Source organism: Anolis carolinensis, chromosome 2, assembly GCF_035594765.1.
Source record: "Anolis carolinensis isolate JA03-04 chromosome 2, rAnoCar3.1.pri, whole genome shotgun sequence".
Taxonomy (NCBI): Eukaryota; Metazoa; Chordata; class Lepidosauria; order Squamata; family Dactyloidae; genus Anolis; species Anolis carolinensis.
The window spans coordinates 213,965,951-213,992,020 of NC_085842.1; the positions used below are offsets into that span (position 1 = coordinate 213,965,951).

At 39.1% G+C, this 26,070-nt stretch overlaps 1 protein-coding gene and 1 long non-coding RNA gene across 2 annotated transcripts in view; both read right to left on the bottom strand.

Moving 5' to 3' along the window:
• The window catches only part of tnks (tankyrase), a 90,596-nt gene extending 83,433 nt beyond the window's left edge, over positions 1–7,163 (bottom strand). Inside the window, exon 1 of the mRNA XM_008116639.3 lies at positions 6,555–7,163. Coding sequence (XP_008114846.2) covers positions 6,555–7,107 — 553 coding nt within the window. The 5' untranslated portion in view covers positions 7,108–7,163. The remainder of the gene's footprint in view (positions 1–6,554) is intronic.
• A 6,241-nt stretch (positions 7,164–13,404) lies between these two features.
• On the bottom strand, positions 13,405–25,409 carry LOC103279822 (uncharacterized). Its single transcript, XR_010003312.1, has 2 exons — positions 25,029–25,409; positions 13,405–22,852 (listed from the first exon to the last, which is right to left on the bottom strand). It is a non-coding gene; the product is annotated as an uncharacterized LOC103279822 (long non-coding RNA).
• Between the last annotated feature and the right edge of the window lie 661 nt (positions 25,410–26,070).

Below are 26,070 nucleotides of genomic sequence, written 5' to 3' on the forward strand. Positions count from 1 at the left end.
CAAGGTGCCATTTTACCCCCAATGATTTTTAGCATTTACATGAAACCACTGGGAGGAATCATCCTGAGGCATAGGGCGGGGTGATATCAGTATGCTGATGACATCCAAATATATTTCTTCATGCCTTCAAAAACAGCCTTAGCTAAGGATAGTGTCTCATCTGAATGAATGCTTGAAGGAGGCAATAGGCTGGATGAGAAGAAAAAAGCTGATACATCAGCTGCATCCTTTCTTAGAATTGGAAGACATAAAGATGGTAGTACACACACTGGCCACTCAAGGTTGGACTTCTACAGGGTACTCAAGTTCAGGAACTCCAATTAGTTAAAAACATGGCAGCCAGCTTGGTTTCAGGTACACCTAGGAGTGAGCATATTACACCTGTACTAAAATCACTCCACTAGTTGCCAGTCATTTTCCAGGTAAAGTACAAAGTGAGCATACCCGCTGGAAGCTGGAGAAGGTTAAATTGCCTCTGTATCTGTCTCTATGTTCATATGGCATTGAATGTTTGCCTTGTATGTGTACACTGTAATCCGCCCTGAGTCCCCTTTGGGGTGAGAAGTGCGGAATATAAATACTGTAAATAAATAAATAAAGTGTTTGTTATAACATTTAAAGCCCTACCAGGAGATCATGAGTTCGAGGCCAGCTCGGAGCCCCATGTTTGTCTTATCTTTGTTCTATGTTAAGGCATTGAATGTTTGCCTTATATGTGTAATGTGATCCGCCCTGAGTCCCCTTCGGGGTGAGAAGGGCGGAATATAAATACTGTAAATTAATTAATTAATTAATGGTTTGACACAGGTTAGCTACATGATCGCTTTCCCCATATAATCTGCTCTGTACCCTCTGTGGGATGTTAACTCCAAACAGCCAGGACTAGGCTGAAAATTGAACACCCAGAGGTCCTTTTCATCAGCTGCCCTTAGATTGTGGAATGACTTGTCAGAAGGGCTAAGACAGCTAAACAAGCTGTCAGAATTCAAAACACAATGAAACACCTATCTCTTCCTACAAGCATATGTAGTCAATTTTAAACTATGAAATATAAATTTACATTTTATTAGTACAGTATTAGTGTTTTAATCTTTGTTCTATGCTTTTAATAAATGCATTTTTGTTCCTTGTTTTTTCTATGTATTTTAACTATGTTGTACCCCCCCCACCTTGAGCCATGAGGAGTAAGAAATAAATACAATTTATTATTACGATTACTATTATTACTATTTATCTGAAAACCAGTCACCCCTTAAGTATTATGTATGTATCACCCATGAGAGCCGATGTAACATAGAAGTTTGAGTGTTGAACTGGGATACTAGGAAACCAGGGTTCAAATCTCACATCATTCACAATAACCCAGTAGGTAATCCTGGACAAGCCATACCTTCTCAGAATATGAAGGCAGCAAATGGCAAACCTCTTCTAAATATCTCATGTCAAAAAAATCCTCTATATCAAGGGACCCCCTAAGTTAGAACACACTGGAGGGATTTTGGGGGGGGGGGGGACTGACCCACCTGGGTGGGTGTTCTAGTTCACCGTGCATTCAGAGAACCCTCTGAACCCCACCAATGACAGATCTGGACCAAACTTGGCAGACAGACACAACATGGCCAACTTTGAATGGTGGTGGTGTTTGGGCTGATTGGCCCACGATTTTGGGGAATTGTAGTTCACCCACATCCTGATGCATTTTCTAATCAGAGCATTCATAAATAACAAGCCTGACTTTTCCCTTTAAAATAGCATTACAAATTAGGAAACTGACATCACCTAACATCCAAAAAGAAACAATGGATGGTTCAAGGCCACTCCCATCTATCAGTGATAAAGACTTCTTTCCTCAAGTCTTCTCAGTGGGCTCAATCCTCAACAGCCAGGAAAGTCCTCATCCATAAGCAGCTGTTCCCCTAAGGTACTGCCCCTCTCCATCTGAGAGGTTGGGCAGTGGTTTAGGGCAGGCATGCCTAAAGTCCGGCCTGGGGGCCAATTGTGGCCTGCAGCCTCTGTCAGAAAATCAACAATATGCGGCCCACCAGCACTGTTGACCACAGTACAAAATACACATAGACCAAAAAGCTATTTTATATTTTACCAGAAGATGATCAAAACCACACTTCGGAATATGCACAGAGTCTTTTCAATCTATGTATGATTTGTTCTTTTGTTTTTCAATTAACAATCAAACCAGATCTCGTAAACCCGACAAATTAAATATTAAAATCAAATTCGGTCCGGCAATCCCTTTTTCCATTTCGTATTTTGGATCCAAGTCTAAAATTAAAGTGAAAAAAAGCCTTTTTTCATTTTTGATATCCAATTCAAAATCAAATATTTTTTGTTTATTTAAATTTCTGATGGTTAATTGTAATCGAATGGCCATAAGCTGTTGTAACTATATTTAACTACATTTATTGTTTTATACTTAATTTATTGTGTTTTGTTTTTGATTTAAAGCCTTTTGTTTGATATTATGTATATTGTTTTTATGTTGTGAGCCACCCCGAGTCCCTTTGGGGAGAGAGGATGGGAAATAAATAAAGTTTATTATTTATTATTATAATGATACTAATATATTAATTAGAATATTACTGATCATATATAATATATAATGACACTGTTTTATTATTGTATATTTGTATATTTGAAGTTGTCTTGTAATGTTTTAAATTGTAACTTTGAGTCTCTGTATGGAGAGATGAAGCGGGATATAAATAAAACAATAAATAGTTGAAAAACAAAAGAACGCGTGACAACATGAATTCCTATGGCCCTCAATGTTTTCTTCTTCTGAATAAGTGTTTGTATTATTTTCCTGTTCACATGTTTTTAATTTAGAAGGTGAGCATTTAATAAATAATGATAACAACAACAACAACAACAACAACAACTTTATTTAGAACCTGCCCTATCTCCCCAAGGGGACTCAGGGCAGTTTCCGACAAAGAATGGCAAACATTCAATGCCACAAAATGAACAAATAGTCCCATGAATAAAACATCTATAACAAATTATAACAACTACAGTAGAGTCTCATTTATCCAACATAATAATAATAATAATAATAATAATAATATTAATAATAATATTATGATGTAATACAATGTAATAATTATTATAATTCACTATTATAATTGTATATTTATATTACATGCAATATTACTAATAATATTGCGATATAGTTGTATAATATAATATATTGTATGTATATATACTTGTAAACCGCCCTGAGTCCCCTTCGGGGTGAGAAGGGCGGTATATAAATGTCGCAAATAAATAAATAAATAATAAATAAATAAACGGGCCGGCAGAACGTTGGATAAGCAAATATGTTGGATAATAAGGAGGGATTAAGGAAAAACCTATTAAACATCAAATTAGGTTATGATTTTACAAATTAAGCACCAAAACATCATGCTTTACAACAAATTTGACAGAAAAAGTAGTTCAATATGAAATAATGCTATGTAGTAATTACTGTATTTATGAATTTAGCACCAAAATATCACGATTCATTGAAAACATCGACTACAAAAATGCGTTGGATAATCCAGAACGTTGGATAAGAGGGTGTTGGATAAGTGAGACTCTACTGCACTCATGAAGTTTAAATAATTAAATAAGACATATAAATCTATTAATCCTACAAAGTAACAAACTTATCAGTTGCCAAAATGCCAGAGTAAGGTACCGTGTTCTAGTCAAAGTTGTAAAACATAATATTCTAATCCTCCTCCTCTCCATAAGCTGATGGTACTGGGTTTTTTTTTTTGGTGTCTATTGAAAATTTCTATTGAATTTTTCCATCATACAAATGGTTAAGCAACCAATGTACCAAGCATGTGATAACCACCTTTACCCCCAACTTCTCCTCCAAACACCACACCATAGTTACAGAGTGCATCCTGTACATGAAATGAGTAGGCTAGCCAGGGAAATCTGCTGAACCATTTGGGTTGAAATCTGAGGCCCCTTTCACATACTTGAATAAAATTCACATTATCTGCTTTAAACGGGGATATATGGCAGTGTGGACTCAGATATTCCAGTTCAAAGCAGAAAGAAACCTATTAGAGCAGCTCCACTGGCTGTCGATAAATTTCCAGTCCCAATTCAAGATGTTGATTATAACCTACAAAGCCCTAAATGGTTTGGCCCCCACCTATCTTCATGACCACATCTTCCCATATGAACCGGCACAGGCTCTAAGATCAAACGGGGAGGCCATCCTTCCACTTCCACAGGCACGGCTGGTGAGGACGAGGAAGACGGCCTTTTCGGTTGTGGCCCTCAACTTTGGAACACCCTCCCCAGGGAGATTAGGCAAGCCCCCACACTGTCCTCCTTTTGAAGGGATCTGAAAACCTCGATGTTCCAGAAAGCATTTGACAACTAGTCCCTAGTTTTAAAAGCCCAGTCCCTAGGTTGCCAGACAGAACTCTGTTCTCTGCACCTCATTCATCTCCCAGCCCTATGGTACATTGTCTTGCACTATTCCATTCCCGACCCTTTTATAGCCTGGTCATGCCCATTTTTGGTCATTATAGTCATTGGTTTCTGTTGAACACTGTCTGATGGAGCTTCAATGCTGCTGGTTTTTTTCTCTTATGTTTAATTGTGTTTTATATGGATTGTTGTATTTTTATGATGTTCTTTCATTTTAGTGGTGGTTTTGTTTTAATTGACAGTTTGCTTTGATGTCTGTTGGACTTTCTGTCCCATATGTAAGCTGCCCCGAGTCCCTTCAGGGAGATGGTGGCAGGATACATGAATAAAGTTGTTGTTGTTGTTGTTGTTATAAAGTTATTACTGTAGGTTATTCTGCCTTGATATTCTGGGTCATATGTCTGTGTGGAAGGGCCCTTAGAAACTTTGGTGCTGTTCCATTGTTTCTATGGCAGGACTTGGATTTGATGAGCCAATGGTAAACACCTCAGTTTCCACCTGCAATCCAGGTCAAATCCTCTCACATCTGTAAGAGTATACCATGCATATGTGGACAAGTCTACATAGGGTCCACCAAACGCAGAACTGCCCAAACACGAATCAAGGAACATGAAAGGCACTGCAAACTAACTCAGCCAGAGAAGTCAGCCATAGCAGAGCACTTGATGAACCAACTTGGACACAGCATATTATTTGAGAACACAGAAATGCTGGACCATTCTAACAACTACCACGTCAGACTACACAGAGAAGTGATTGAATTTTTGTTGTTGTAAGTTTACTGTTGATACTGTGCATTATCTTGTATTATTTTGATGTGTTTGTACTCATTTGAGGCACTGAATGTTTGCCTTTTTGTTTTGTGTCTGTAAACCATCATGGGTCCCTTCAGGGAGAGGGGGCGGTCTAGAAATAAAGTTTTTTAAAATTATTATTATTATTATTATTAAACCCACAAGCATGTGGACAATTTCAACAGAAAGGAGAAAACCACAAAAATGAACAAAATCTGGCTAACCATTTTTTAAAAAACCCTAAAATCAGGACAGATAATAAAGAACACTAAAAAAAACCAGGGGAATTCCAGACAAAAAACAATCAGGGCCAGCTAATCACCTCCCAACAAAGGATTCCCTGAGGCAGGGAGCAGCCAAGCTTTGAAGCTGCAAGGCTTTTCGATGCTAATCAAGATGATCAATTGCAACATTCACACTTGCCTCAAACAGACAGGAGTTCTTTCTCCCATCCTGAACATTCCAGATATATAAACCTCACTTGCCTAGTTTCCAACAAATCTCACAACCTCCGAGGATGCCTGCCACAGATGTGGATGAAACTTCAGGAGAGAATGCTTCTGGAACATGGCCATACAGCCCAGAAAACTCACTGCAAACCAGGTTCCACTATTGGTAAAAAGGTAGGTCATGTAGTGACCAATCAAAATTGAGTTGCGATAGTACTTGTCATTCTGGAGCAGTGGTTCGCAACCTGTGGGTGCCCAGATGTTTTGGCCTTCAACTCCCAGAAATCCTAACAGCTGGTAAACTGGCTGGGCTGTCTGAGAGTTGTAGGCCAAAACATCTGGGGACCCTCAGGTTGAGAACCACTGTTCTGGAGGGACTCTAATTTTTGCTTCTCATATACCTGGCATGGGGGTTTGATTAACAAGTTTAAATTCAGGAGTAAACCTGGTTGTTGCTGTTTTTTTACCTGAAAATGTTTGGGGGTGGTTTGAACCCCGAAACCGCCCCCTAGGATACAGGCTTGGGGTCCTTCTATGCAGCCCTATATTCCAGAAGTTCAAGGCAGAAAATCCCACAATATCTGCTTTGAACTGGGTTATCTGAGTCCACACTACCATATATCCCATTTCAAGGCAGATAATGTGGGATTTTCTGCCTTGATATTCTGGGATATATGGCTGTGTGGAAGGGCCCTGGGCTATCTGAGCCCACACTGGCATATATTCCAGTTCAAAGCAGACAATGTGGGATTATATTCAGCTGTACGGAAGGGGCCAGGGTCTGCCCCCACACATTTCCACCTCTCCAAATCAAGAGATGCAAAATGTTTGGAACTCGCGAGGCCTTCCTCCTGCTCACCTGCCGCGAAGTGCAGCGGGGTGGATTTCCTCCCGGCCATGTCCTTGGCGTTGACGTTGGCGGCATCCACCAGGCGCCGGACCCGGGTCACGTCCCCATTCCGGCAGGCCTCGAGCAGCTCCCGGAAGGCCCCGCTGCCCACCGGCGGAGGGGGCGGCTGCAGAGGCGGCGGCGGAGGAGGAGGAGGCGCGGGCGGGTCGGGGCTCTCCGCGGCGGCCGGGCTGGAGGCCGCCGAAGACGACGACGACGAGGAGCCCGAGGTGCTGCTGCTGCTGCTCGTGCTGCTGGTGGCGACGCTGCTGGCTCCGGAACCCGGCGGCGCAGGAGGCCCAGAGGCCTCTCCGACGCTCTCTGGGGAGAAAGGCCTCTCCGCCGCGGCCGCCGACCCTTCACGGCCGCTGCTCGAAGTAGCCTCGCCCTCAGGCCCGGAGAGACTGGGCCGCTGCTGCTGCTGAGGGGAAAGGCTGGGGCTCCTTGGCGGCGAGAGCGGCGCCTGGGTCTGATGGTGATGCTGTTGCTGCTGAGAGCGACGCGACGACGACGCCGCCGCCATTTCCCAGCTCCTGGGAGCGCTCTGGTCCTGTCACTGCGGCAACGGGGACCGAGCGCCCGCCCTCGCTTCCGCTCCCCGCGACCAATCAGGGCCCGGCCCGGGGGGAAGTGACGTCAGACGTCGCGAAGGTGACGCAAGGCAGGGAAGCCCTTCCACTGTGAAAGGCCTCATACTATTTACTGTTTTCATGACCGGAATCATTGGGTTGCTGCGAGTTTTTCGGGTTGTATGGCCATGTTCCAGAAGCATTCTCTCCTGACGTTTCGGCCACATCTATGGCAGGCATCTTCACAGGTTGTGAGGTCTGTTGGAAACTTAAGAAAGTGGGGTTTATATACAGTATCTCTGGAATATTGTCCAGGGTGGGAGAAAGAACTCGTTCTTGGCTGCAAGGCCAAGAACAAGCCATGAGAGCCAAGACAAAGATCCACCCAGAGGAAAGATGTTCTTACCATACATCAAGGGAACCATTGACCACATAGGCAAACTGATGAAGAAGCACAACCCACAAACTATCTACAGACTCACAAAGAAAATCCAACAAATGCTACAGTCAGTGAAAGACAAGAGGGATCCTCTCTCCTCTGCAGGAGTCTACCAGATACCATGCAGCTGTGGACAAGTATACATAGAGACCACCAAACACAGTGCACAAACACGAGTCAAAAAACATGAAAGGCACTGCAGACTAATTCAATCAGAGATATCAGCCATAGCAGAGCACTTGATGAACCAACCTGGACACAGTATATTATTTGAGAACACAGAAATGCTTGACCACTCCAACAACTATGTCAGACTACACAGAGAAGCCACTTAAATCCACAAACATGTGGACAACTTCAACAGAAAGGAGAAAACCATGAAAATGAACAAAATCTGGCTACCAGTATTAAAAAACTCAAAAATCAAAACAGTAGATGGGAAGCAACACTCTGAGGGCAGAGGAGCCCCAAGGACGGCTAATGACTCTTAACAAAGGATGCCCCCCTGGCAAGAGACAAATGCTAATCAAGGTGATCAATTGCAACATTCACACTTGCCTCAAACAGACAAGAGTTCTTTCTCCAAACCTGGAACTTCCACAGATATATAAACCGCACTTGCCTAGTTTCCCACAGACCTCACAACCTCTGAAGATGCCTGCCATATGTAGATGTGGGCGAAACTTCAGGAGATAATGCTTCTGGAACATGGCCATACAGCCTGGAAAACTCACAGCAACCCAGCCTCCTATTTATTTATACCCTGCTTTATCTCTCCATGCTGCTGCTCAGTCGTTTAGTTGTCTCCGACTCTTCGTGACCTCATGGACCAGTCCACACCAGAGCTCCCTGTCGGCCGTCACCGCCCCCAGTTCCTTCAAGGTCAAGCCAGTCACTTCAAGGATACCATCCATCCATTTTGCCCTTGGTTGGCCTCTCTCCCTTTTTCCTTCCATTTTCCCCAGCATCGTGATCTTTTCCAAGCTTTCCTGTCTTCTCATGATGTGGCCGACCTGATGATGGAGCAAATCAAACACTTCGGGGCCAAAGCTGAAAACTGGCTTTTGAAATTCTACAATCAATGCCTGGCACACAAACAGATTCCCAGAGCATGGAGGAAAACTAAGATAATTGCCATCTTAAAACCTGGTAAAGATGCCTCCAATGCCAGAAACTATCGACCAATCTCCCTCTTATGTCATCTATATAAAGTCTATGAGAGGATGCTATTAAATCGACTAGGACCTGTTATCGAACCCAAGCTTATTGCACAACAAGCAGATTTCAGACCAGGGAAAAACTGTACAGGTCAAATTCTTCATCTGACTGAACATATCGAGGAAGGCTACGAGAAATGCTACATCACGGGAACAGTTTTTGTGGACCTTACGGCAGCCTATGACACGGTGCAACATAGAAAAATGCTGCATAAAGTCTACCATATCACCCGGGACTTTGACTTTACAAAAACTGTCCAGACCCTCTTAGAAAACCGCAGCTTCTATGTGGAGTTTCAGGGCCAGAAAAGCAGATGGAGGAGGCAAAAGAATGGTTTACCCCAAGGCAGCGTTCTTGCACCAACCTTATTTAATATCTTCACGAACGATCAGCCACAACCACCACTCACAAAGAGCTTTATATATGCTGATGACCTTGGCCTTACAACACAAGCAAAAGATTTTGAAACAGTTGAAAAGCAACTCACCAATGCCTTGAAAGATCTCTCCAGCTACTACAAAGAGAACCACCTGAAGCCTAACCCTTCCAAGACACAAGTGTGTGCTTTCCACCTACGTAACCGCGAAGCCAACAGGAAACTGAAAGTTACTTGGGAAGACCAAGAGCTCGAACACTGTTTCCATCCTAAATACCTTGGTGTCACCTTAGACCAAACACTAACATATAGGAAACACTGCATGAACACCAAGCACAAAGTAGCTGCACGCAATAACATCCTGCGGAAACTGACTGGCAGCGCATGGGGAGCAGACCCACAAGTAATAAGAACATCAGCCCTGGCCTTGTCTTTCTCAACTGCAGAGTATGCCTGTCCTGTTTGGCACAAGTCTGCCCATGCAAAGCAGGTGGACATAGCACTGAATGAAACATGCAGAATCATCACAGGATGCCTTAAACCTACACCTGTTGATAAACTCTACAAGTTAGCTGGCATTGCCCCTCCTGACGTGCGACGGGAAGTTGCTGCTAACGGTGAGAGAAAAAAGGTCGAACATTGTGAAAGCCACCCACTGCATGGCTATCACCCTCCTCCCACCAGACTCAAATCAAGGAAGGGCTTCATGAGAACCACCACTCCTCTTGATGTTCCTCCAGCAACAGCAAGGGTGTCCCTCTGGGCAGCTAAACCTGGCAATTCTAACTGGATGGCTCCCCAAGAGGGTCTTCCTCCAGGGGCAAACCAGGAATGGGCAACTTGGAAGTCCCTGAACAGACTCAGAAGTGGAGTGGGCAGATCAAAAGACAACTTGGCAAGGTGGCACTACCTGGAGGAATCCTCCATCTTGTGTGACTGTGGAGCTGAACAAACAACTCAGCATATGTATGCTTGCCCACAATGCCCTGCCTCATGTACGGAGGAGGAGTTGTTTAAAGCTACAGACAATGCGGTTGCTGTTGCCCGCTTTTGGTCCAAAACTATTTAGTTGCTTGTGATTTCTTTTCTTTTCTTATTTTATTTCCATTATTTGAAATGTATTTGCTGTACCAATGCTTTTGACACGAAATAAATAAATAAATGATGTGGCCAAAATACTTCAGCTTTGCCTCTAATATCCTTCCCTCCAGTGAGCAGCCAGGCATTATTTCCTGGAGCATGGACTGGTTGGATCTTCTTGCGGTCCAAGGCACTCTCAGGATTTTCCTCCAGCACAAGAATTCAAAAGCGCCTATTTTCCTTTGCTCAGCCTTCCTTATGGTCCAGCTCTCGCAACCATAGGTTACTATGGGGAATACCATTGCTTTCACTATCCATACAGAGACTCAAAGCTGCTCAGGCTCCTTCCACACAGCTGAATAAAATACTACATTATCTGCTTTGAGTTGGAATACTGTAGATGGCAGTGTGGATTCAGATAACCCAGTTGAATGCAAATACTGTGGAATTTTCTGCCCTGATACTCTGGTTATATGGCTGTGTGGAAGGGCCCTCTCAGTTGAAAACATTACAACTTATATACAATAAAACAGGATATAACTTTGTATTATTAGATATGATCAGTAGTAATTATATTTAATATATTAGTCTTACTGTATTATAATATTATTTTGTGTCTGGAGCGTCTTGAGAACCTAAGTCGCTTCTGGTGTGAGAATTGGCTGTCTACAAGGATGTTGCCCAGGGGACGCCTGGATGTTTTGATGTTTTACCATCTTTGTGGGAGGCTTCTCTCATGTCCTCGCATGAAGCTGGAGCTGATAGAGGGAACTCATCTGTGCTCTCCCAGGGTTGGATTCGAACCGGCAACCTTCAGGTCAGCAACCCAACCTTCAAGTCATCAATCCTGCTAGCACAAGAATTTAACCCACTGTGCCACCAGGGGTTCTTCTAACTGGCAGCAAGGAGAAAAAACAATTCTTCCTCTTCCTCTAATTTGGACTTTATTTTTCTAGTTTTTTTTTGTTTGAAAGACATAGACTGGATGACTATTTCTTTTGTGGCCAAATTTGGTGTGATTTGGCACATTACATTTTTTTATATATATAGATATATATACAGTGTTCCCTCACTTATCACAGGGGTTAGGTTCCAGGACCACCTGCAATAAGTGAAAATCTGCGAAGTAGGGACGCTATATATTTATACATTATTTTAGTAGTTATACACTATTTTAAGTCTTTATCAACCAATCGTGTGTTGATAAATTGCCTCCTTCTCCTCCCGTTGCCACTTGGGCTCCTTTTCTCTCCCTTTGGCTTCTCCTCTCCCTTCCTTAGGCTATAAATTGTAATTTTTTATGATTTATAATATTCTTTTAGAGTTTGTTGAAAAACCGTGAAACAGCAAATCCGCAAAAAGCGAAATAGTGAAGGAACACTGTAATATATTCTATTATTAGCATAGCACAATAATAGCATTATATACCATATACTGGGTAGGCCTGCCAGAAGAGATGGGTCTTCAGTTAGCTCACATTCCAACACTTGTTTATATGTTTTATTATGAAGTAATAATAAGGCATAATATGAAGTTCCTGGCATTGGAGGCATCTTTGAAAGAAATCTGCCAGAGCACCACACACAAGAAAGTGGTATATACCTTTGCGTCCAGTTTAGAGAAAAGAAGGCAGATAGGAGATGTGATGATCTCCATGTTTAAATATTTGAAAGCATGTCACATTGAGTAGTAAGCAAGTTTTTTGCTGGTCTTGAAACTAGTACTCAGAGCAATGGTTTCAAATTGCAGGAAAAGAGATTTCACCCTGAACATTAGGAAGAACTTCCTGATTGCAAGAGCTGGATGGCCATGGTCGGAGGTGCTTTGATAGTGCGTTCTTACATGGCAGAATGGAGTTGAATGGCTCTTGTAGTCTCTTCTAACTCTATGATTATATACAAATTGTATCCCATTTATACCAAAAATATATTAATTACTGCATTTTCTACTTGTTGTATTTTAAAGTCTTCGACTGAACTCATTTCAAAGTGTTGGTGATGTGGAAAGACTACTAAATGTGCAAGATTGTCATGGCCCCCATTGCCCATGCAGTGATTTCTCTCCAGTGGACCCCTCCTTCCCCTTTTACCACCAGTTCTTGGATAATTAGTGCACAAGTTGGGAAAATGTCACATTGCTAGAGAAAGGGTCTGCATTCCCCTCATAACTTCTGTGTAATTCAGGTTAGCGGGAAAAATTGACATTCCACACAGTCTGTGCTGCATCTAGGCCAAACTTGCCCAACATAACAGACTTTAAGTACTGATGGAGTTTGTGGGCATTAACCAGGCATGATGTGAGTTGCAGTTCAAACACAACCTTATGCATATTGTACATACAGTAGAGTCTCACTTATCCAACACTCGCTTATCCAACATTCTGGATTATCCAACACATTTTTGTAGTCAATGTTTTCAATACATTGTGATATTTTGGTGCTAAATTCGTAAATACAGTAATTACTATATAGCATTATTGCGTATTGAACTACTTTTTCTGCCAAATTTGTTGTATAACCTGATGTTTTGGTGCTTATTTTGTAAAATCAAAACCTAATTTGATGTTTAATAGGCTTTTTCTTAATGCCTCCTTATTATCCAACATATTCACTTATCCAACATTCTGTCGGCCCGTTTATGTTGGATAAGTGAGACTCTACTGTATATTCAAGCATATAACATATATTAAATACCACCACTTGCTCATTACTTTTGTTTAAAAACCAGCAGACTATGCCACAGCAACTCGTGGCCGGGCACCGCTAGCAACATATATTGATGTCCTGTGAAAAGAACTGATTTGGAAAAAATGTGATTTCAGTCAAGCATTTTTGTATTTCATAAGACTTCATCTCAGTGAGGACAGCACTATAACCATAGCATTCCTCCAGCTTTCTCTTTAATGGAATTGCCTCCAAAAGACGTAAGTATGTATCTGTCAACACTCACACTTTGATTTGCAACATCATGCAATAAGAGTTGATTTAATCAAAAGTTAAGCACTAAACATAAAACTTAAACCTGCAATGTTGACTGAATCAAGACATTTGATGTACAGGTCTGACTAGCTGGCAGCACTGCAAGCTATGTTGAGACAGAATCAATGGCAGTGGGGGTGAAAAACAAACAGAACACGAACTAGTTTTCAATTAACATATTTATTTTTAAAGATGATATTTTAATTGACCTGAATGTGCCATCTGACATGGCTGGTGACTCCTGCTCAATGCCCAGAGGAAGGCGAAAAACCTCCAGGGTCTCAGGCCAATCTGCCCTGGAGGAAAATTCCTTCCCGACCCCAAAAATGACGGTCAGCACCACTAGCCCTGGGCATCCCATGAGCAAGAGCCATGCACAAATGCCCTGTTGCCATGATCCCTGATCCCTTCCCCGCCCTCAACAATGCTGTGCTGTAGTCCAAAGGCCAGCTCTGCAAGTGCTGTGGCTTTTCTCTACAGGAAAAAAAACAAGCACCACCTGAAAGGAGAAAGAACATTTCTTATTCAGGCATCTCTTGACACTAGAAAGCATCCACTTCCGTAGTGTTGTGTGCCTTCCTGGCAGTATGGCCGTGGTCTAGTAACATTTTCTCCTGACATTTCTCTTCCATCTGTCACACATATCTATTTTCATTCTAAAAAATAATTTTGAACCTGCTCAAAGGAAAAAAAATTAATAAAAAACTAAATAGTAATATTTAACACAAATTTGTGCTGTTTAATACATTGTTCTCCTTAAAGAAGTAATGCGAAAAAGTAATGCTTCTTACCTAACTAGAGTTTAGTTATGCCTTGCTTTCTTGCCAAACATTTAATGGAAGTATTTTCAAACTATGGATCATCTGAAGATCTTTTTTATTGAACAATTCCTTTCAAATCTGCAAAGTATCAAATAACTGTCAGACCATCACAGTGACATTTTCAGTGAACCAACAAGGAAAAATGATCAAGGACCTTTCCCTGCAGTAAAGAGTATCAAGAGTTTGATTTACAAGAGGAATTGCTTTCTTACCCCTCACCTGACTCCAGTGTGTTTCCCTGTCAGTAAATAAGAATTTTGAAGATATTGTAGACAGTTTCTAAAGTGTCACATACAATTTGTTTAATTTTCAACATTCCTTTTTCAACCTGCTCAAAGGAAAATAAATTAATCAACATATTAATCATATTATTCATTTGAAAAAGCCAGAGGGAAAAACATTCCAGAAAAAGTGATAAAATATTTGGGCTTTGAGAATGTTTCTTATCTCACCCAAGTTTGTGCTATGCTTTGCTTTCTTGGTCTTCTCAAACTATTGATGTAATTTCACCTATCTTCAAATAGTAAGTCATCTACAGAATGTTTGGCACTGGACAATCTCTTCCAAAGCTGCAACAACAACAAAAAGTCACTAAAGCATCAAATAACTATTGAACCATCACAGTGACATCCTCAGTGAGCCAGCAAGGAAAAGCACCAAATATCTTTTTGTACAGTAAAGGATCCCATTTCAGGATCTACTTTCACATTGCTGATATTCCGTGTGACACTGTCACACTTCTCACTTCTTGAATCATTTCAACAACTAAAATCACATGGGACTGTTTATATTGTTCTTTGTCTACTTTAAAAATGCAGTTTGATTATTCTTTTTCATGTCACCTGCTTTATAGAAATTTAACTTGTAAAATGTCTTGTAAACCTGGGAAGAAGTCCACATACAATCAAACAAAAGTTAAACATTATAGTCTGAAGCTTGCTAGGACGATAGAAGCAATTACCAATTATTTATTTTCTTTTCACTAAATGATTTATTGTATGAAAGCTAAAGATGTTAATTATAATACAACCAATTCCCAAGATATAGGTCCACTTATACCTTCAATTCATCTCTACGTCTTCCTCCATGTACCAGTGTGTTTGCATTCTGTATGGAAAAAATAATACTTAACCACAGCAATTAGTCCTCAGAAAATATTGTGGAGAGAGGCCCAAAATAAATACAGTGGCAATAATTACATATTAAGACTTATGATGTACTTGCCTAAGTTCCTGGATTCCTTTCTTCCAGTTTCCTTCAGAATATGCTGCTGCTATAGTGAGAAACCCAAGCAAAGTAAGGCATAGACTGGTCACTATGAAATACTGAAATACCTCAGTTGGCTGATTGATTTGTTCCAACTACTTTCAGAATATACATGCTTATATATCCTTAGCAAATTGATTTACAGTTCTTTTCAAAAGGAGAAATTCCATTTAAATTCTGCAAAGAAGTTATATATGAGTACTAAGTTAAGAAATCACCTTTAACCAGCCTATTTTCCAGGATGTGATTCTTCCCATTTAGAAACTTATCTCATATAGAATCTTACCAACATGTTGGAGAAGTCCAGTGGAAAGGCTTTTCACTTTCCTCTTCTTGAAGCAAATAAAGAAACCTGATATCAGCGTGTCTTGCTTTGGATGATCTATGAAATCAAAACAGTTGTATTATTAAGTTCCTGAAGATGCTTTTCCCAGTAGGCTTCAAAATATAGCTGGACCGATTTTTCTGTATTCTGTGCAAGATCTCAAAATATAGACTTACCATCTCAGATATTTACATAATGCAGAGTAACCTATACTGAAAATGAAATTATGTTAAGAGAATGGATGGCCAATTTCCAATTTCCAAAATTCACTTCATATTCAGAAATACAGCAGAAATAAGTGAGGGAAGTACATAGTTAGAAACCTGAGCAAAGTAACCAAAACTTGTCACCATGAATTTTTGAAATATTTCATCTGCTGGATTTTCCCTCCACAACCACTTTTAGAACAGAAAGCAGGACGGATTTGCAGTACTTTTAAAATCTATAAACAGTTTATATACAAGTACAAAGTGAAAAAAATAATAAACTTTTAACTACTAAAGTATTTTTGAGGATATGAATTCTCCCCATTAAGACACATACCTCAGAGACTTACCATCATGTTCGTAAAGTTCATTGGAGAGGCTTTTTGAAAACTTTCCTGAAGCTAGTTTTGGTTGTTGTTGTTGTGGTTGTTGTGGTTGTTGTTGTTTTTACCTTATATCAGATTTGTGTTTACGTGTTCACTGCTTCTTGTAGGTTGTCATATGCCTAAAATCTCATATTTTTCCAGCAAAAAAAAAATCTAGACAAAGTTAGGGGTAAACTTTGGGAACCAGAAATACTAAAAGAACCACCTCATCTGCTGGATTTTTTCTTCTTCCGGTCTCTTTCAGACTGTACAGCTCTCTGTTGAAGAACTGAAACCTTAGCATTTTCCAAGATACTTTTTCCAATTAAGAAACTTACCTCATGGAGACTTACCAGCATGTTGGTGAAGTTTACTGGAGAGATTCTTACTTCTCTGAAATTGTTCTTTATCTTACATCATGTTATCCTTGTTATATGTTTGCTGCATCTGAAAGTTGTCAAAGCCTGAGATCTCATTCCCCCCCTCCCCCCCAGCAAAAATGTAGACAAAGTTAGGAAAATATTGTCATACCCATTTCATCTGTTGGATTCCTTTCTTCTGGTCTCTTTCAGACAAAAACCCCTCTCTGTTAAAGAACTGAAGAATGTTTCTTATCACATAATTGCCATGCTGACCATACATTTTGTGTGTATACACATTTTATTTTTTTCTGTATACTTTTCTTTCCCTGCAGTAAAAGATATCATTTGAGAACCTACCTTCACATTCACATTGTTCACCTATGACATTTGTCACATTTCTCTCTTCTTTAGTCATTTCAGCAACTGTCAGCCTTTAAATCACATGAATAATTTTTTTGTTATTATTCCTTGTATACATTTTAAAATCTTGGTAAAACCCATAGCTTTTTATGTTTTTGCCTCACTTCGTTAAAGGATATTATTTTTAAATGCCTTTCTAACCTGGAAAAAAGTCCACACGTGAGCCAAGAAATGTTAGAAATCATACAAGCCAGACAGAGTAAGACATAGACGTTCATCACCTTGAAATATTTCAATATTTCAATGCTGGATTGTTTCGTTCCAGCATCTTTTAGAATATACTTGTTTAGATATCCCTAATACAAAAAGAATGGATTTGCAGTTCCCTTAAAACAGGAAAACTCCCTTTAAAGACTACAAAGAGGTTATTTACAAGAACAAAGTAAAAAAACTTATCTTTAACATCCGTATTTTCCAGGATATGAAAATTTCCCATTAGGAAATCTACTTACCCATGTTGATACATTCATTGGAGAGGCTTTTTTGCCTTCCTGAAGCCAGTCTTGCTCTTTCCTTTATATCAGATTTGTGTTACATCTTTGCTGCTTCTAAAAAGTTGTGAGAAACCTGAAATATCTTATTTTTCCAGTAAGCTTTAAAAGAAAACCAGGTTCATTGGTACATAGAAATCCATGAAGCAAGGCACATGAAAACCAAACATATTGCTGGATTGATTTGTCCCACCTACTTTCAGAATGTACAGTTTTTTAAAAAAATTGAAAACTTCCTTCTCAAGACTATAAAGAGGTTACATCTGACTACAAAGTGAAGAAGCAACCTTTACCCAGCCTAGGTATTTTCCAGGATAATTAATTCTTCCCATTTAGAAACTTACCTCACAGAGGTTTTACCTGTTATGAATTTATGGCTGAAGTATTTTGAAGAGAGAGGCTCTTCACTTGCTCTTCTTGAAGCAAATAAAGAAACCTGGTATCAGCATGTCTTGCTTTGGATTATCTATGAAATCAATGCAGTTGTATTTTTAGGTTCCTGAAGATGCTTTCTCCAGTGTGATTCAACATACTGTATAGCTGGACAGATTTCAAAATACAGACATCCAAAGTTACCATCTCAGATATTTACAGAATTCAGAGTTACTAATACTGGATATGACACTATGTTGAGAGAAAGGTTGAGTCTATTTCAATTCAATTTTTAAAATTTATTTCACATTCGTAAAATAAAGCATAAATGGGGGTGAGTACATTTTAGTGGCTGGCTTGAACAGTAAAGACAAATGATCTAGAACCCCTTTTCGTTTCAGCAAAGAACCTACCTCTTAAACATCTACTTCCATGTTCATATTGTCTTTGCAGACCCTGCTAGAAACATGTTATGTTCTCTTGCCATCAATTACATTTTATCTTACAAGTTGGTAGCTTTCTGTCACTGTCAGGAAATAAGACTTTTGAAGATTTTCTAGCCAGTTCCTAAAGTGGAGGTTACACACAGCCCCTTTCATTCTAAAAATTCCCTTTCCCCTTTTCAACCTGCTAAAAGAAAAAGAAATTAATACGTTTCTAAATAACATTATTAGTTTGAAAACTCCAAAAATGACAAAGCAATTGGCCTTTGGCAACAAATTTGTGATGTTCTCCTTGAAATAGAAGTAATACATGAAGTATTGGGTCAGCTGCAGATTTTTTTGCACTGGACAATCTCTTCCAAAACTGCAAAAATGTCACTAAAACATCAAATAACTGTTAAAATATCCCAGTGAGTGGCCAAGGAAAAAGATCAGACATTATTATTATTATTATTATTATTATTATTATTATTATTATTATTATTATTATTATTATTATTATTTCATTTCTATCCCACTTTTCTCCCATGCGTGGGATTCAAAGTGGTGTACAACATATAAAATTCATACTAATACATCAGAGAGTAATACATGATCAATTAAAACATGCAGCAAAGGATACAATTTCAGGACTTACTTTCACATTGCTGATGTTCCTCTGTGACATTGTCACACTTTTCTCTCTTTGAATCATGTCAGCAACTGAAACCACACAAGACCTTTCAAATTATTCTTTGTTTACCGTGAAAAACCTTGTTATTTCCCACAGATTCCTTTATTCTTTTCAGTTCATTCAACTGTAAAATAAATCCTTGCAGATCTCTTTCAAACTTGGAAAGAAGTGCACATTTGAGCAAATGTTAAACAAATTTGCCGTGAAGGAACCAGATAGCATTAAAGAAAAATGATCAATTACTTGTTTTCTCTCAAATAAATGATTTATTCTAAGAATTTTAATGGTTTTTTGGGGTTTTTTTTTTAAAAAAAATAGCAACTAACAGTTAACTTTTGCAGCCAATTCCTGAAACTCACTTTTTTTGCTTCAGGACAGTTTGTTTGCCTTCTGCATAGAGTAACGACACTTAACCACTGATACTTGACCACTGCAGTGAGTCCTGACAATATACTATTGAAATCAAACCTACCTCATAGAGACTTACCACCATGTTGGTGAAGTTCACCAGAAAAGCTTTCCACTTTTATCTTTTTGGGGCCTTGTTCTTTGCCTTGTATCACACTTTTGTTGCATGCTTATTGCTTCTTGAGGCTTGACAGAAGCCTGAAATCTTGTATTTTCCTGCTAAAAATCTAGACAAAGGGAGAGACCTCGGCAGCTAGAAATACTGACATACCCACCTCATCTGCTGGATTCCTTTCTTCCTGTCTCTTTCAAACAATAAAACTGTGTTAAAAAACTAAATGTTTTTTCTTACCTCTGAACTGCCATCCTTGCCAAATATTTTTGGTGTCATTTTGAATCATTTTCTTTATTTATCCCATATACTTTTCTTTCCCTGCAGTGAACGATACCATTTCAGGACCAACCTTCACATTTATGATGTACACTTGTGGCATTGTTACATTTTTCTCTTGAATCATTTTTAGCATATAAGTCATATAATTTTTAATTCATTGTTTACATTTTAACATCTTGTAAGGCAGAGATTGGTCACTGTGAAATACTGAAATACTTCAACAACTGGATTGAAAAATAAACCTTTAGCCACTTAAGTATTTTCCGGTATATGAATTCTTGAAAAACTTACCCCATAGAGTTTTAGTAACATGTTAGAGAAATTCACTGGAGAAACTTTACTTTTCTGCAGCAAGTCTTGTTCTTTACATAATTACTGCTTCTTGGAAGTTTGTTACAAGTTTGCTGCTTCCTGAAAGTTGTCAAAAGCTTGAAATCATTTTTCCAACGAAATAATTTAGGTATACACTTTGGCATCTGAAAATACTGACATACACACCTCATTTGTTGGATTCCTTTCTATCAGTCTCTTTCAGACAATAAACTCTCTTTTAAAGAACTGGAGGTCATTTCTTACCTGTACCATCCTTAACATATGTTTTGTGTATAGTACAATTTCCTTATTAATCCCATATATTCTTCCTTCTCTGCTGTAAAGGATACGATTTGAGGACTTACCTTCACATTTATGATGTTCACTTGTGACATTTATCACACTTCTCTCTTCTTGAGTCATTTTAGCAACTGCCATCTCTTATATCACACGAGATTATTTTATTATTCATTGTATACATTTTAAAATCTTGTTAAAATCCATATTTTTTCTTTTTACCAGCTCTTTTAAAGAGTAAAGAATTTTACTTTTTAAAACCTCTTTCTAACCTGGAATGAAATGCTAAATATCACACATACTTCTAGATGTTTGTTTGAAGAGCTTATTTGATGTATAACGTACGGTATTTCCAATACATTATTTATTGTAGGAATGTTACATTTTTAATTGGAATCTAACCTTTACCCTTTCTAGTTGATTTCTAAAGTAGAGGTTCACTTATAGCACTAGTTTGTCTCTAATTATCTTTTTCTATACCAGTTTATTTGCATTCTATATGGAGAAATGATACTTGTCCATTGCAGTCAGTCCAGACAAAATATTGCTGAGACCCAGTCAAAGAAAGAGAGTGGCATTCTTTAGGTATTGGGAATGATAAAGTGCTGCTTACCTCAGTTCTTGGATTTCTTTCTTCCAGTCTCCTTTAAAAAGTACAACTACCTTAATTAGAAAGCCAGGCAAATTAAGGCATAGACTTTGGCCACCATGAAATATTTAAATATTTCGACTACTGGATTGTTTTGTTCCAACCACATTCAGAATGTACTGGTTTAGATATCTACCATACAAAGACTTACCATCATGAAGTTCACTGAAGAGGTTTTTTATTTTCCTGAAGCCAGCCTTGCTCTGTCCCTTTTATCAGATTTTTGTTAGATGTTTGTTGCTTCTTGAAGGTTGTCAAATGCCTAAAACCTCATATGTTGTCCAGTAAAAAGTGTAAGCAAAGTTAGGGACAGGGTTTGGCACTTGGAAATACTGACATACTCACCTCATCTGCTGAATTCTTTCAAAGTGTTAAACCTTTTAAAGAACTGAAGGTTATTTCTTATCTCTGAATTAATAATAATAATAATAATAATAATAATAATAATAATAATAATAATAATATGCTTTATTTATATTCCACTCTGTCTTCCCAAGGGCACTCAGGGCAGATTACAGAACACACACATGGCAAGTATTCAATGTGTTTATACAATTAACAAGGGCAGACAATACACAGACAGAGGTAAAGGCATTTCCCATCTTATTTCCAGCATCTTGGAGTCTGTGCTCGACTCCGGCCACAGGGGGTGCTGTCGCTACATCTTCCATGCCAAGGAGCTTTTTGTAGTCTCATCCTCTGGACTGATGTCCTTAAGGGTGCCTTTTATTACCTCCTCACTAAAAGTGGTACCTATTTATCTACTCACATTTCTGCTTCCCATCTGCTAGGTGGGCAGGTGAGCTGAGGCTGATGGCGGGTGCTCACCCCAACCCGGGCTCAAACTGTTGACTTTTCAATCAGCAGGATTTTCTGCAGCACAGCGGTTTAGCCCGGCCCTGAATTGCCATCCTGACTATATGTTTTTTCTGCAAAATACAAATTCTTTATGTATCCTGTATTCCCTTCTTTCTCTGCAGTAATTGATACCATTTTAGGTCTTACCTTCACATTTGTGATATTTACCTGTGACACCTATCACATTTCTCTCTTCATTTCAGTAGCTGTCATCCCTTAAATCACATGAGTCTTTTATTCTTTTTATTTTAAAATCTTTTTCTTTATTCTTTTCAGCTCACTCAGCCAAAATAGTGTTATTTTTTAAGATCACTTTCAAACTTGGAAAAACATAACATATATGAGCAAAGAAATGTTAAACATCATACATACTTCTAGAACTTGGCTTGAAGAAGTCAGCTAGCAGAAAATAAAAAAGTCTGTTTTTCCCCAGTAAATAAATTTCTGTATGGATTTCAATTTATTAGAATCTAACCTTTACCTTTTCACGACACTTCCTGAAATAGGGGTTCACATATTGCTTCCGTTCTGTGTCTAATTCTTTTCCATGTATCAGTGATTTTGCTTTGATTGGAGAAATAATGTTTAATCACTGTAATCATTCCTAAGAAAATACACTTGAGAGCCATGCACAGAATGAAAGTCACATATTTTCGTGATTGGAGATAAAGAAATGGTAAACTCAGCTCCTGGATTACTTTTTACAAATTTCCTTCAGAATGAACAACTGTTATAAATTAGAAAAGAAGGCAAAATAAGGCATAGACATGGTTACTGTAAAATATTGATATACAAGTCTACAAAGAAGTTATATTCAAATACAACATGAAGAAGTGAAACTATAGCAACTGAAGAATATTTAAGGATGTGGATTTTTCCATTAAGAAACTTACCCCATTAAAGACTTACCAACATGTTGAAGAAGTTCACGTCTGGAGATGGGCTTCCTGAGAATTGAGACCAGGGTGTGGGTGGTTATACTGAACTATTGGCTTGGACTATCCCCTTTACCCCATGGCCAACTATGTTGGATGGCTTTCAGTCCAGATGGGAAAAGGCAATAACTGTCAACATTTCATCCCTGAGCTTTTCTCCAGGACTGCTAACCAGTATGGGCTACGACCAAGCCAAATATCTGATTAAACAACGAATACCAGATATTGAGCGCCAATCAGACTTAGCCAGTGCCTCATCCTTTATCATCAATGGAGTCAGTAGGTTTTGTACCTCCCCTGTGAAATATCTAACCATGCTGGAAGTTTCCAGCCATCGAAGGGCCTTCACTCTGGCATGTTACCATGCCTTCCCATCTGCTGCATTGGAAAGCCATTACCAGAAGACCCCATATTCCGAGAGACTGTTTCCCTGTGACTCAGGATACATAGCGACAATGAAACATGTGCTTCTTTAGTGCCTGTCCTATAGAGATATTCAATCCCGTCTCATTACGCCATGGCTATACAAACACCTAGGATGCTCTGGACAATTTTACATCTTTCTGCGGGTTGCAGGAAGTGGAAGGCAGCGAGCGGAGGAGCTGAGAAAAAGAGCGGGTGTCTTGCCATGGCTACTACACAGTCTGCCTTCATATTTGCACTTTATATTTTAATGATAACAGAATTAAGATTGGCTGCTGAAAGCTATTGTGACATTCTTGGTGTTCCCAAAAATGCATCTGATAGACAAATCAAGAAGGCATTTCACAAACATCTCCCTGCTGCTTTCAGACACTAACTCGGCTATAACTTATAATATCGCCAAGTTCTGCAGGGCAGCAATTAAAATCTGGCGGTCAATGACTGATAACACAAACTAGTACAAGCCGGGACTTCATACTAGTAGAAAATTGGGATTACAGTCTTTTAATTATAGTATGGATGTTGCTCCCTCCTCCAGTCCAACCCAGTATTTTATCAAAGTGTGTTTATTGTTTATTGGTATATGTGATTTTATTTGTTTATGATTTGTTTTTATTGACAGGTTTTATATTGCTTGTTGCCTGGGCTTGGCCCCATGTAAGCCGCCCGAGTCCCCTTGGGGAGATGGAGCATGGTATAAAAATAAAATAATAATAATAATAATAATAATAATAATAATAATAATAATAATAATAATAATAATTTTATTATGACACAGCAAACAAGATAGATATGCTGGATTTCATATCATAAAATCACAAGTTGAACACTTTCCAAGTGTCTAGGACTGTGTGATGTAGACACTTGGGAAGTGTTCGACTTGTGATTATTATTATTATTATTATTATTATTATTATTATTATTATTATTATTATTATTATTTGACTGGACTTGCCTTCCGCATTCCACAAGAACACTCCCATTCTCTCCCTTTAGATTCCCTTCTCTTTAATTCCATAAATACTGTTGGGTTTTAATATAATCCTGTATATGGCTTTTATCTCAGGGCCCTTCCACTCAGCCATATATTCCAGAATACCAAGGCAGAAAATCCCACAATATCTGCTTTGAACTGGGTTATCTGAGTCCACACTGCCATATATTCCACTTCAACGCAGATAATGTGGGATTTTCTGTCTTGATATTCTGCGTGGAAGGGCCTTTAGATTCTTAAGTAAATTATCTTAATGTCCTAACAATGATACGCTTATTTTAAAGTTTTAAATCTCTTAACCCTTAGCTCTGATATGGTTGTGCAGGACTATGTCCCTCTTCTCTCGAACGGGTCATTGACTGTAATAAAGTGAACTTGAACTGCCCCACTAAAGTCTTGCCAACATGTTGACGAAGTTCACTGTCAGAAACCTGAAACCTCATATTTTTTTCCAGCTAAAAATCTAAGCAAAGTAACGGATAGACTTTGGCAACTGGAAATACTGACAAACGGACTTCATCTGCTGGGTTCCTTTCTTCCGGTCTCTTTCAGACTGTACTACTCTCTGTTCTAGAACTCAAGGCTGATTCTTTCCTCTCAACTGCCAGGCTTACCATAACCTTTGCACACTGCGTATAAATTATGTTTTTATCCCATATACTTTTTACATACTTAATCCCACGTTCTTTCATTGGTGTGCATAGCAGGACCATTATCCTCTCTTGTTTTCCTTAATAAGAGATAAATGAATGAGAAACATGGCAAGCTTACCTGGAAAGCCAATGTTTTGAAGCCTTGACAGGAAAATAAGCAGTTTGCTTTTCCTGCGTACTTTTATATTGCATGTTTTTACAGAGCATACATTACTTATCTGGATTTTGTTAATCCAGTGTTTTTCTCCAGAGGGACTTAGCTGCTTCCATGGGAATCCTCTGCCTCCTTCTCCTTGTTTGACCCATCTCCAAGGGAACCATGAAGACATCATAATAGAAGAAACATCATCACTGGTTGCATCACAATCCCCATCAGCAGGGCCAGGATCATATATCAATAGGAGAGGCAGTTTGCTAAAACTTGATTTATTTAATGTATGCATTTAATTTATATGCTGCCTTTCCACCAGAGTAGGACCCATGGATGCTTCCAGAGATTTCTAATTAAACGTATTTACAATAAAACTTAAAAACAATTAAAATCATCACATAAAATGAAATTTAATATAGGTTAATATAGAAGCTGTGGTTAGCACAGCAGGTTAAACCGCTAGCTAAAAAATCTTGCCGACCAGAAGGTTAAAAGTTAAAGCCATGGGTCAGGGTGAGTTCCCACCGTCAGCCCCACCTTCTGCTTACCTAGCAGTTCGAAAGCAGCAATGTGAGTAGGTAAATAGGTACTGCTTTAGCGAGGAGGTAAAGTTTCCCTAAAGACATGCTGCAATTTGACCCGGAAGGCATCCATGGATAATAGGTTCTTCGGCATGGAAAAATGGAACAATAGCACCTCCCCATGTCCGAGTCAAGCACAGCCTCCAGATGTCGGAGATGAAAAAAAGAGGAAAGCCTTGCCTTCATCTATGTATTGTCTGTGTTTTTTGTTAATTGTGCCCCCAGTGGCTCAGTGTGTTAAAGCACTGAGCTGCTGAACTTGCAGACCGAAAGGTCACAGTTTCGAATCCGGGGAGTAGAGTGAGTGCCCGCTACTAGCTCCAGCTTTTGCCCACCTAGCAGTTCGAAAACATGCAAATGTGAGTAGATCAATAGGTACTGCTCTGGCGAGAAAGTAATGGCGCTCCATGCAGTCATGCCGGCCACAT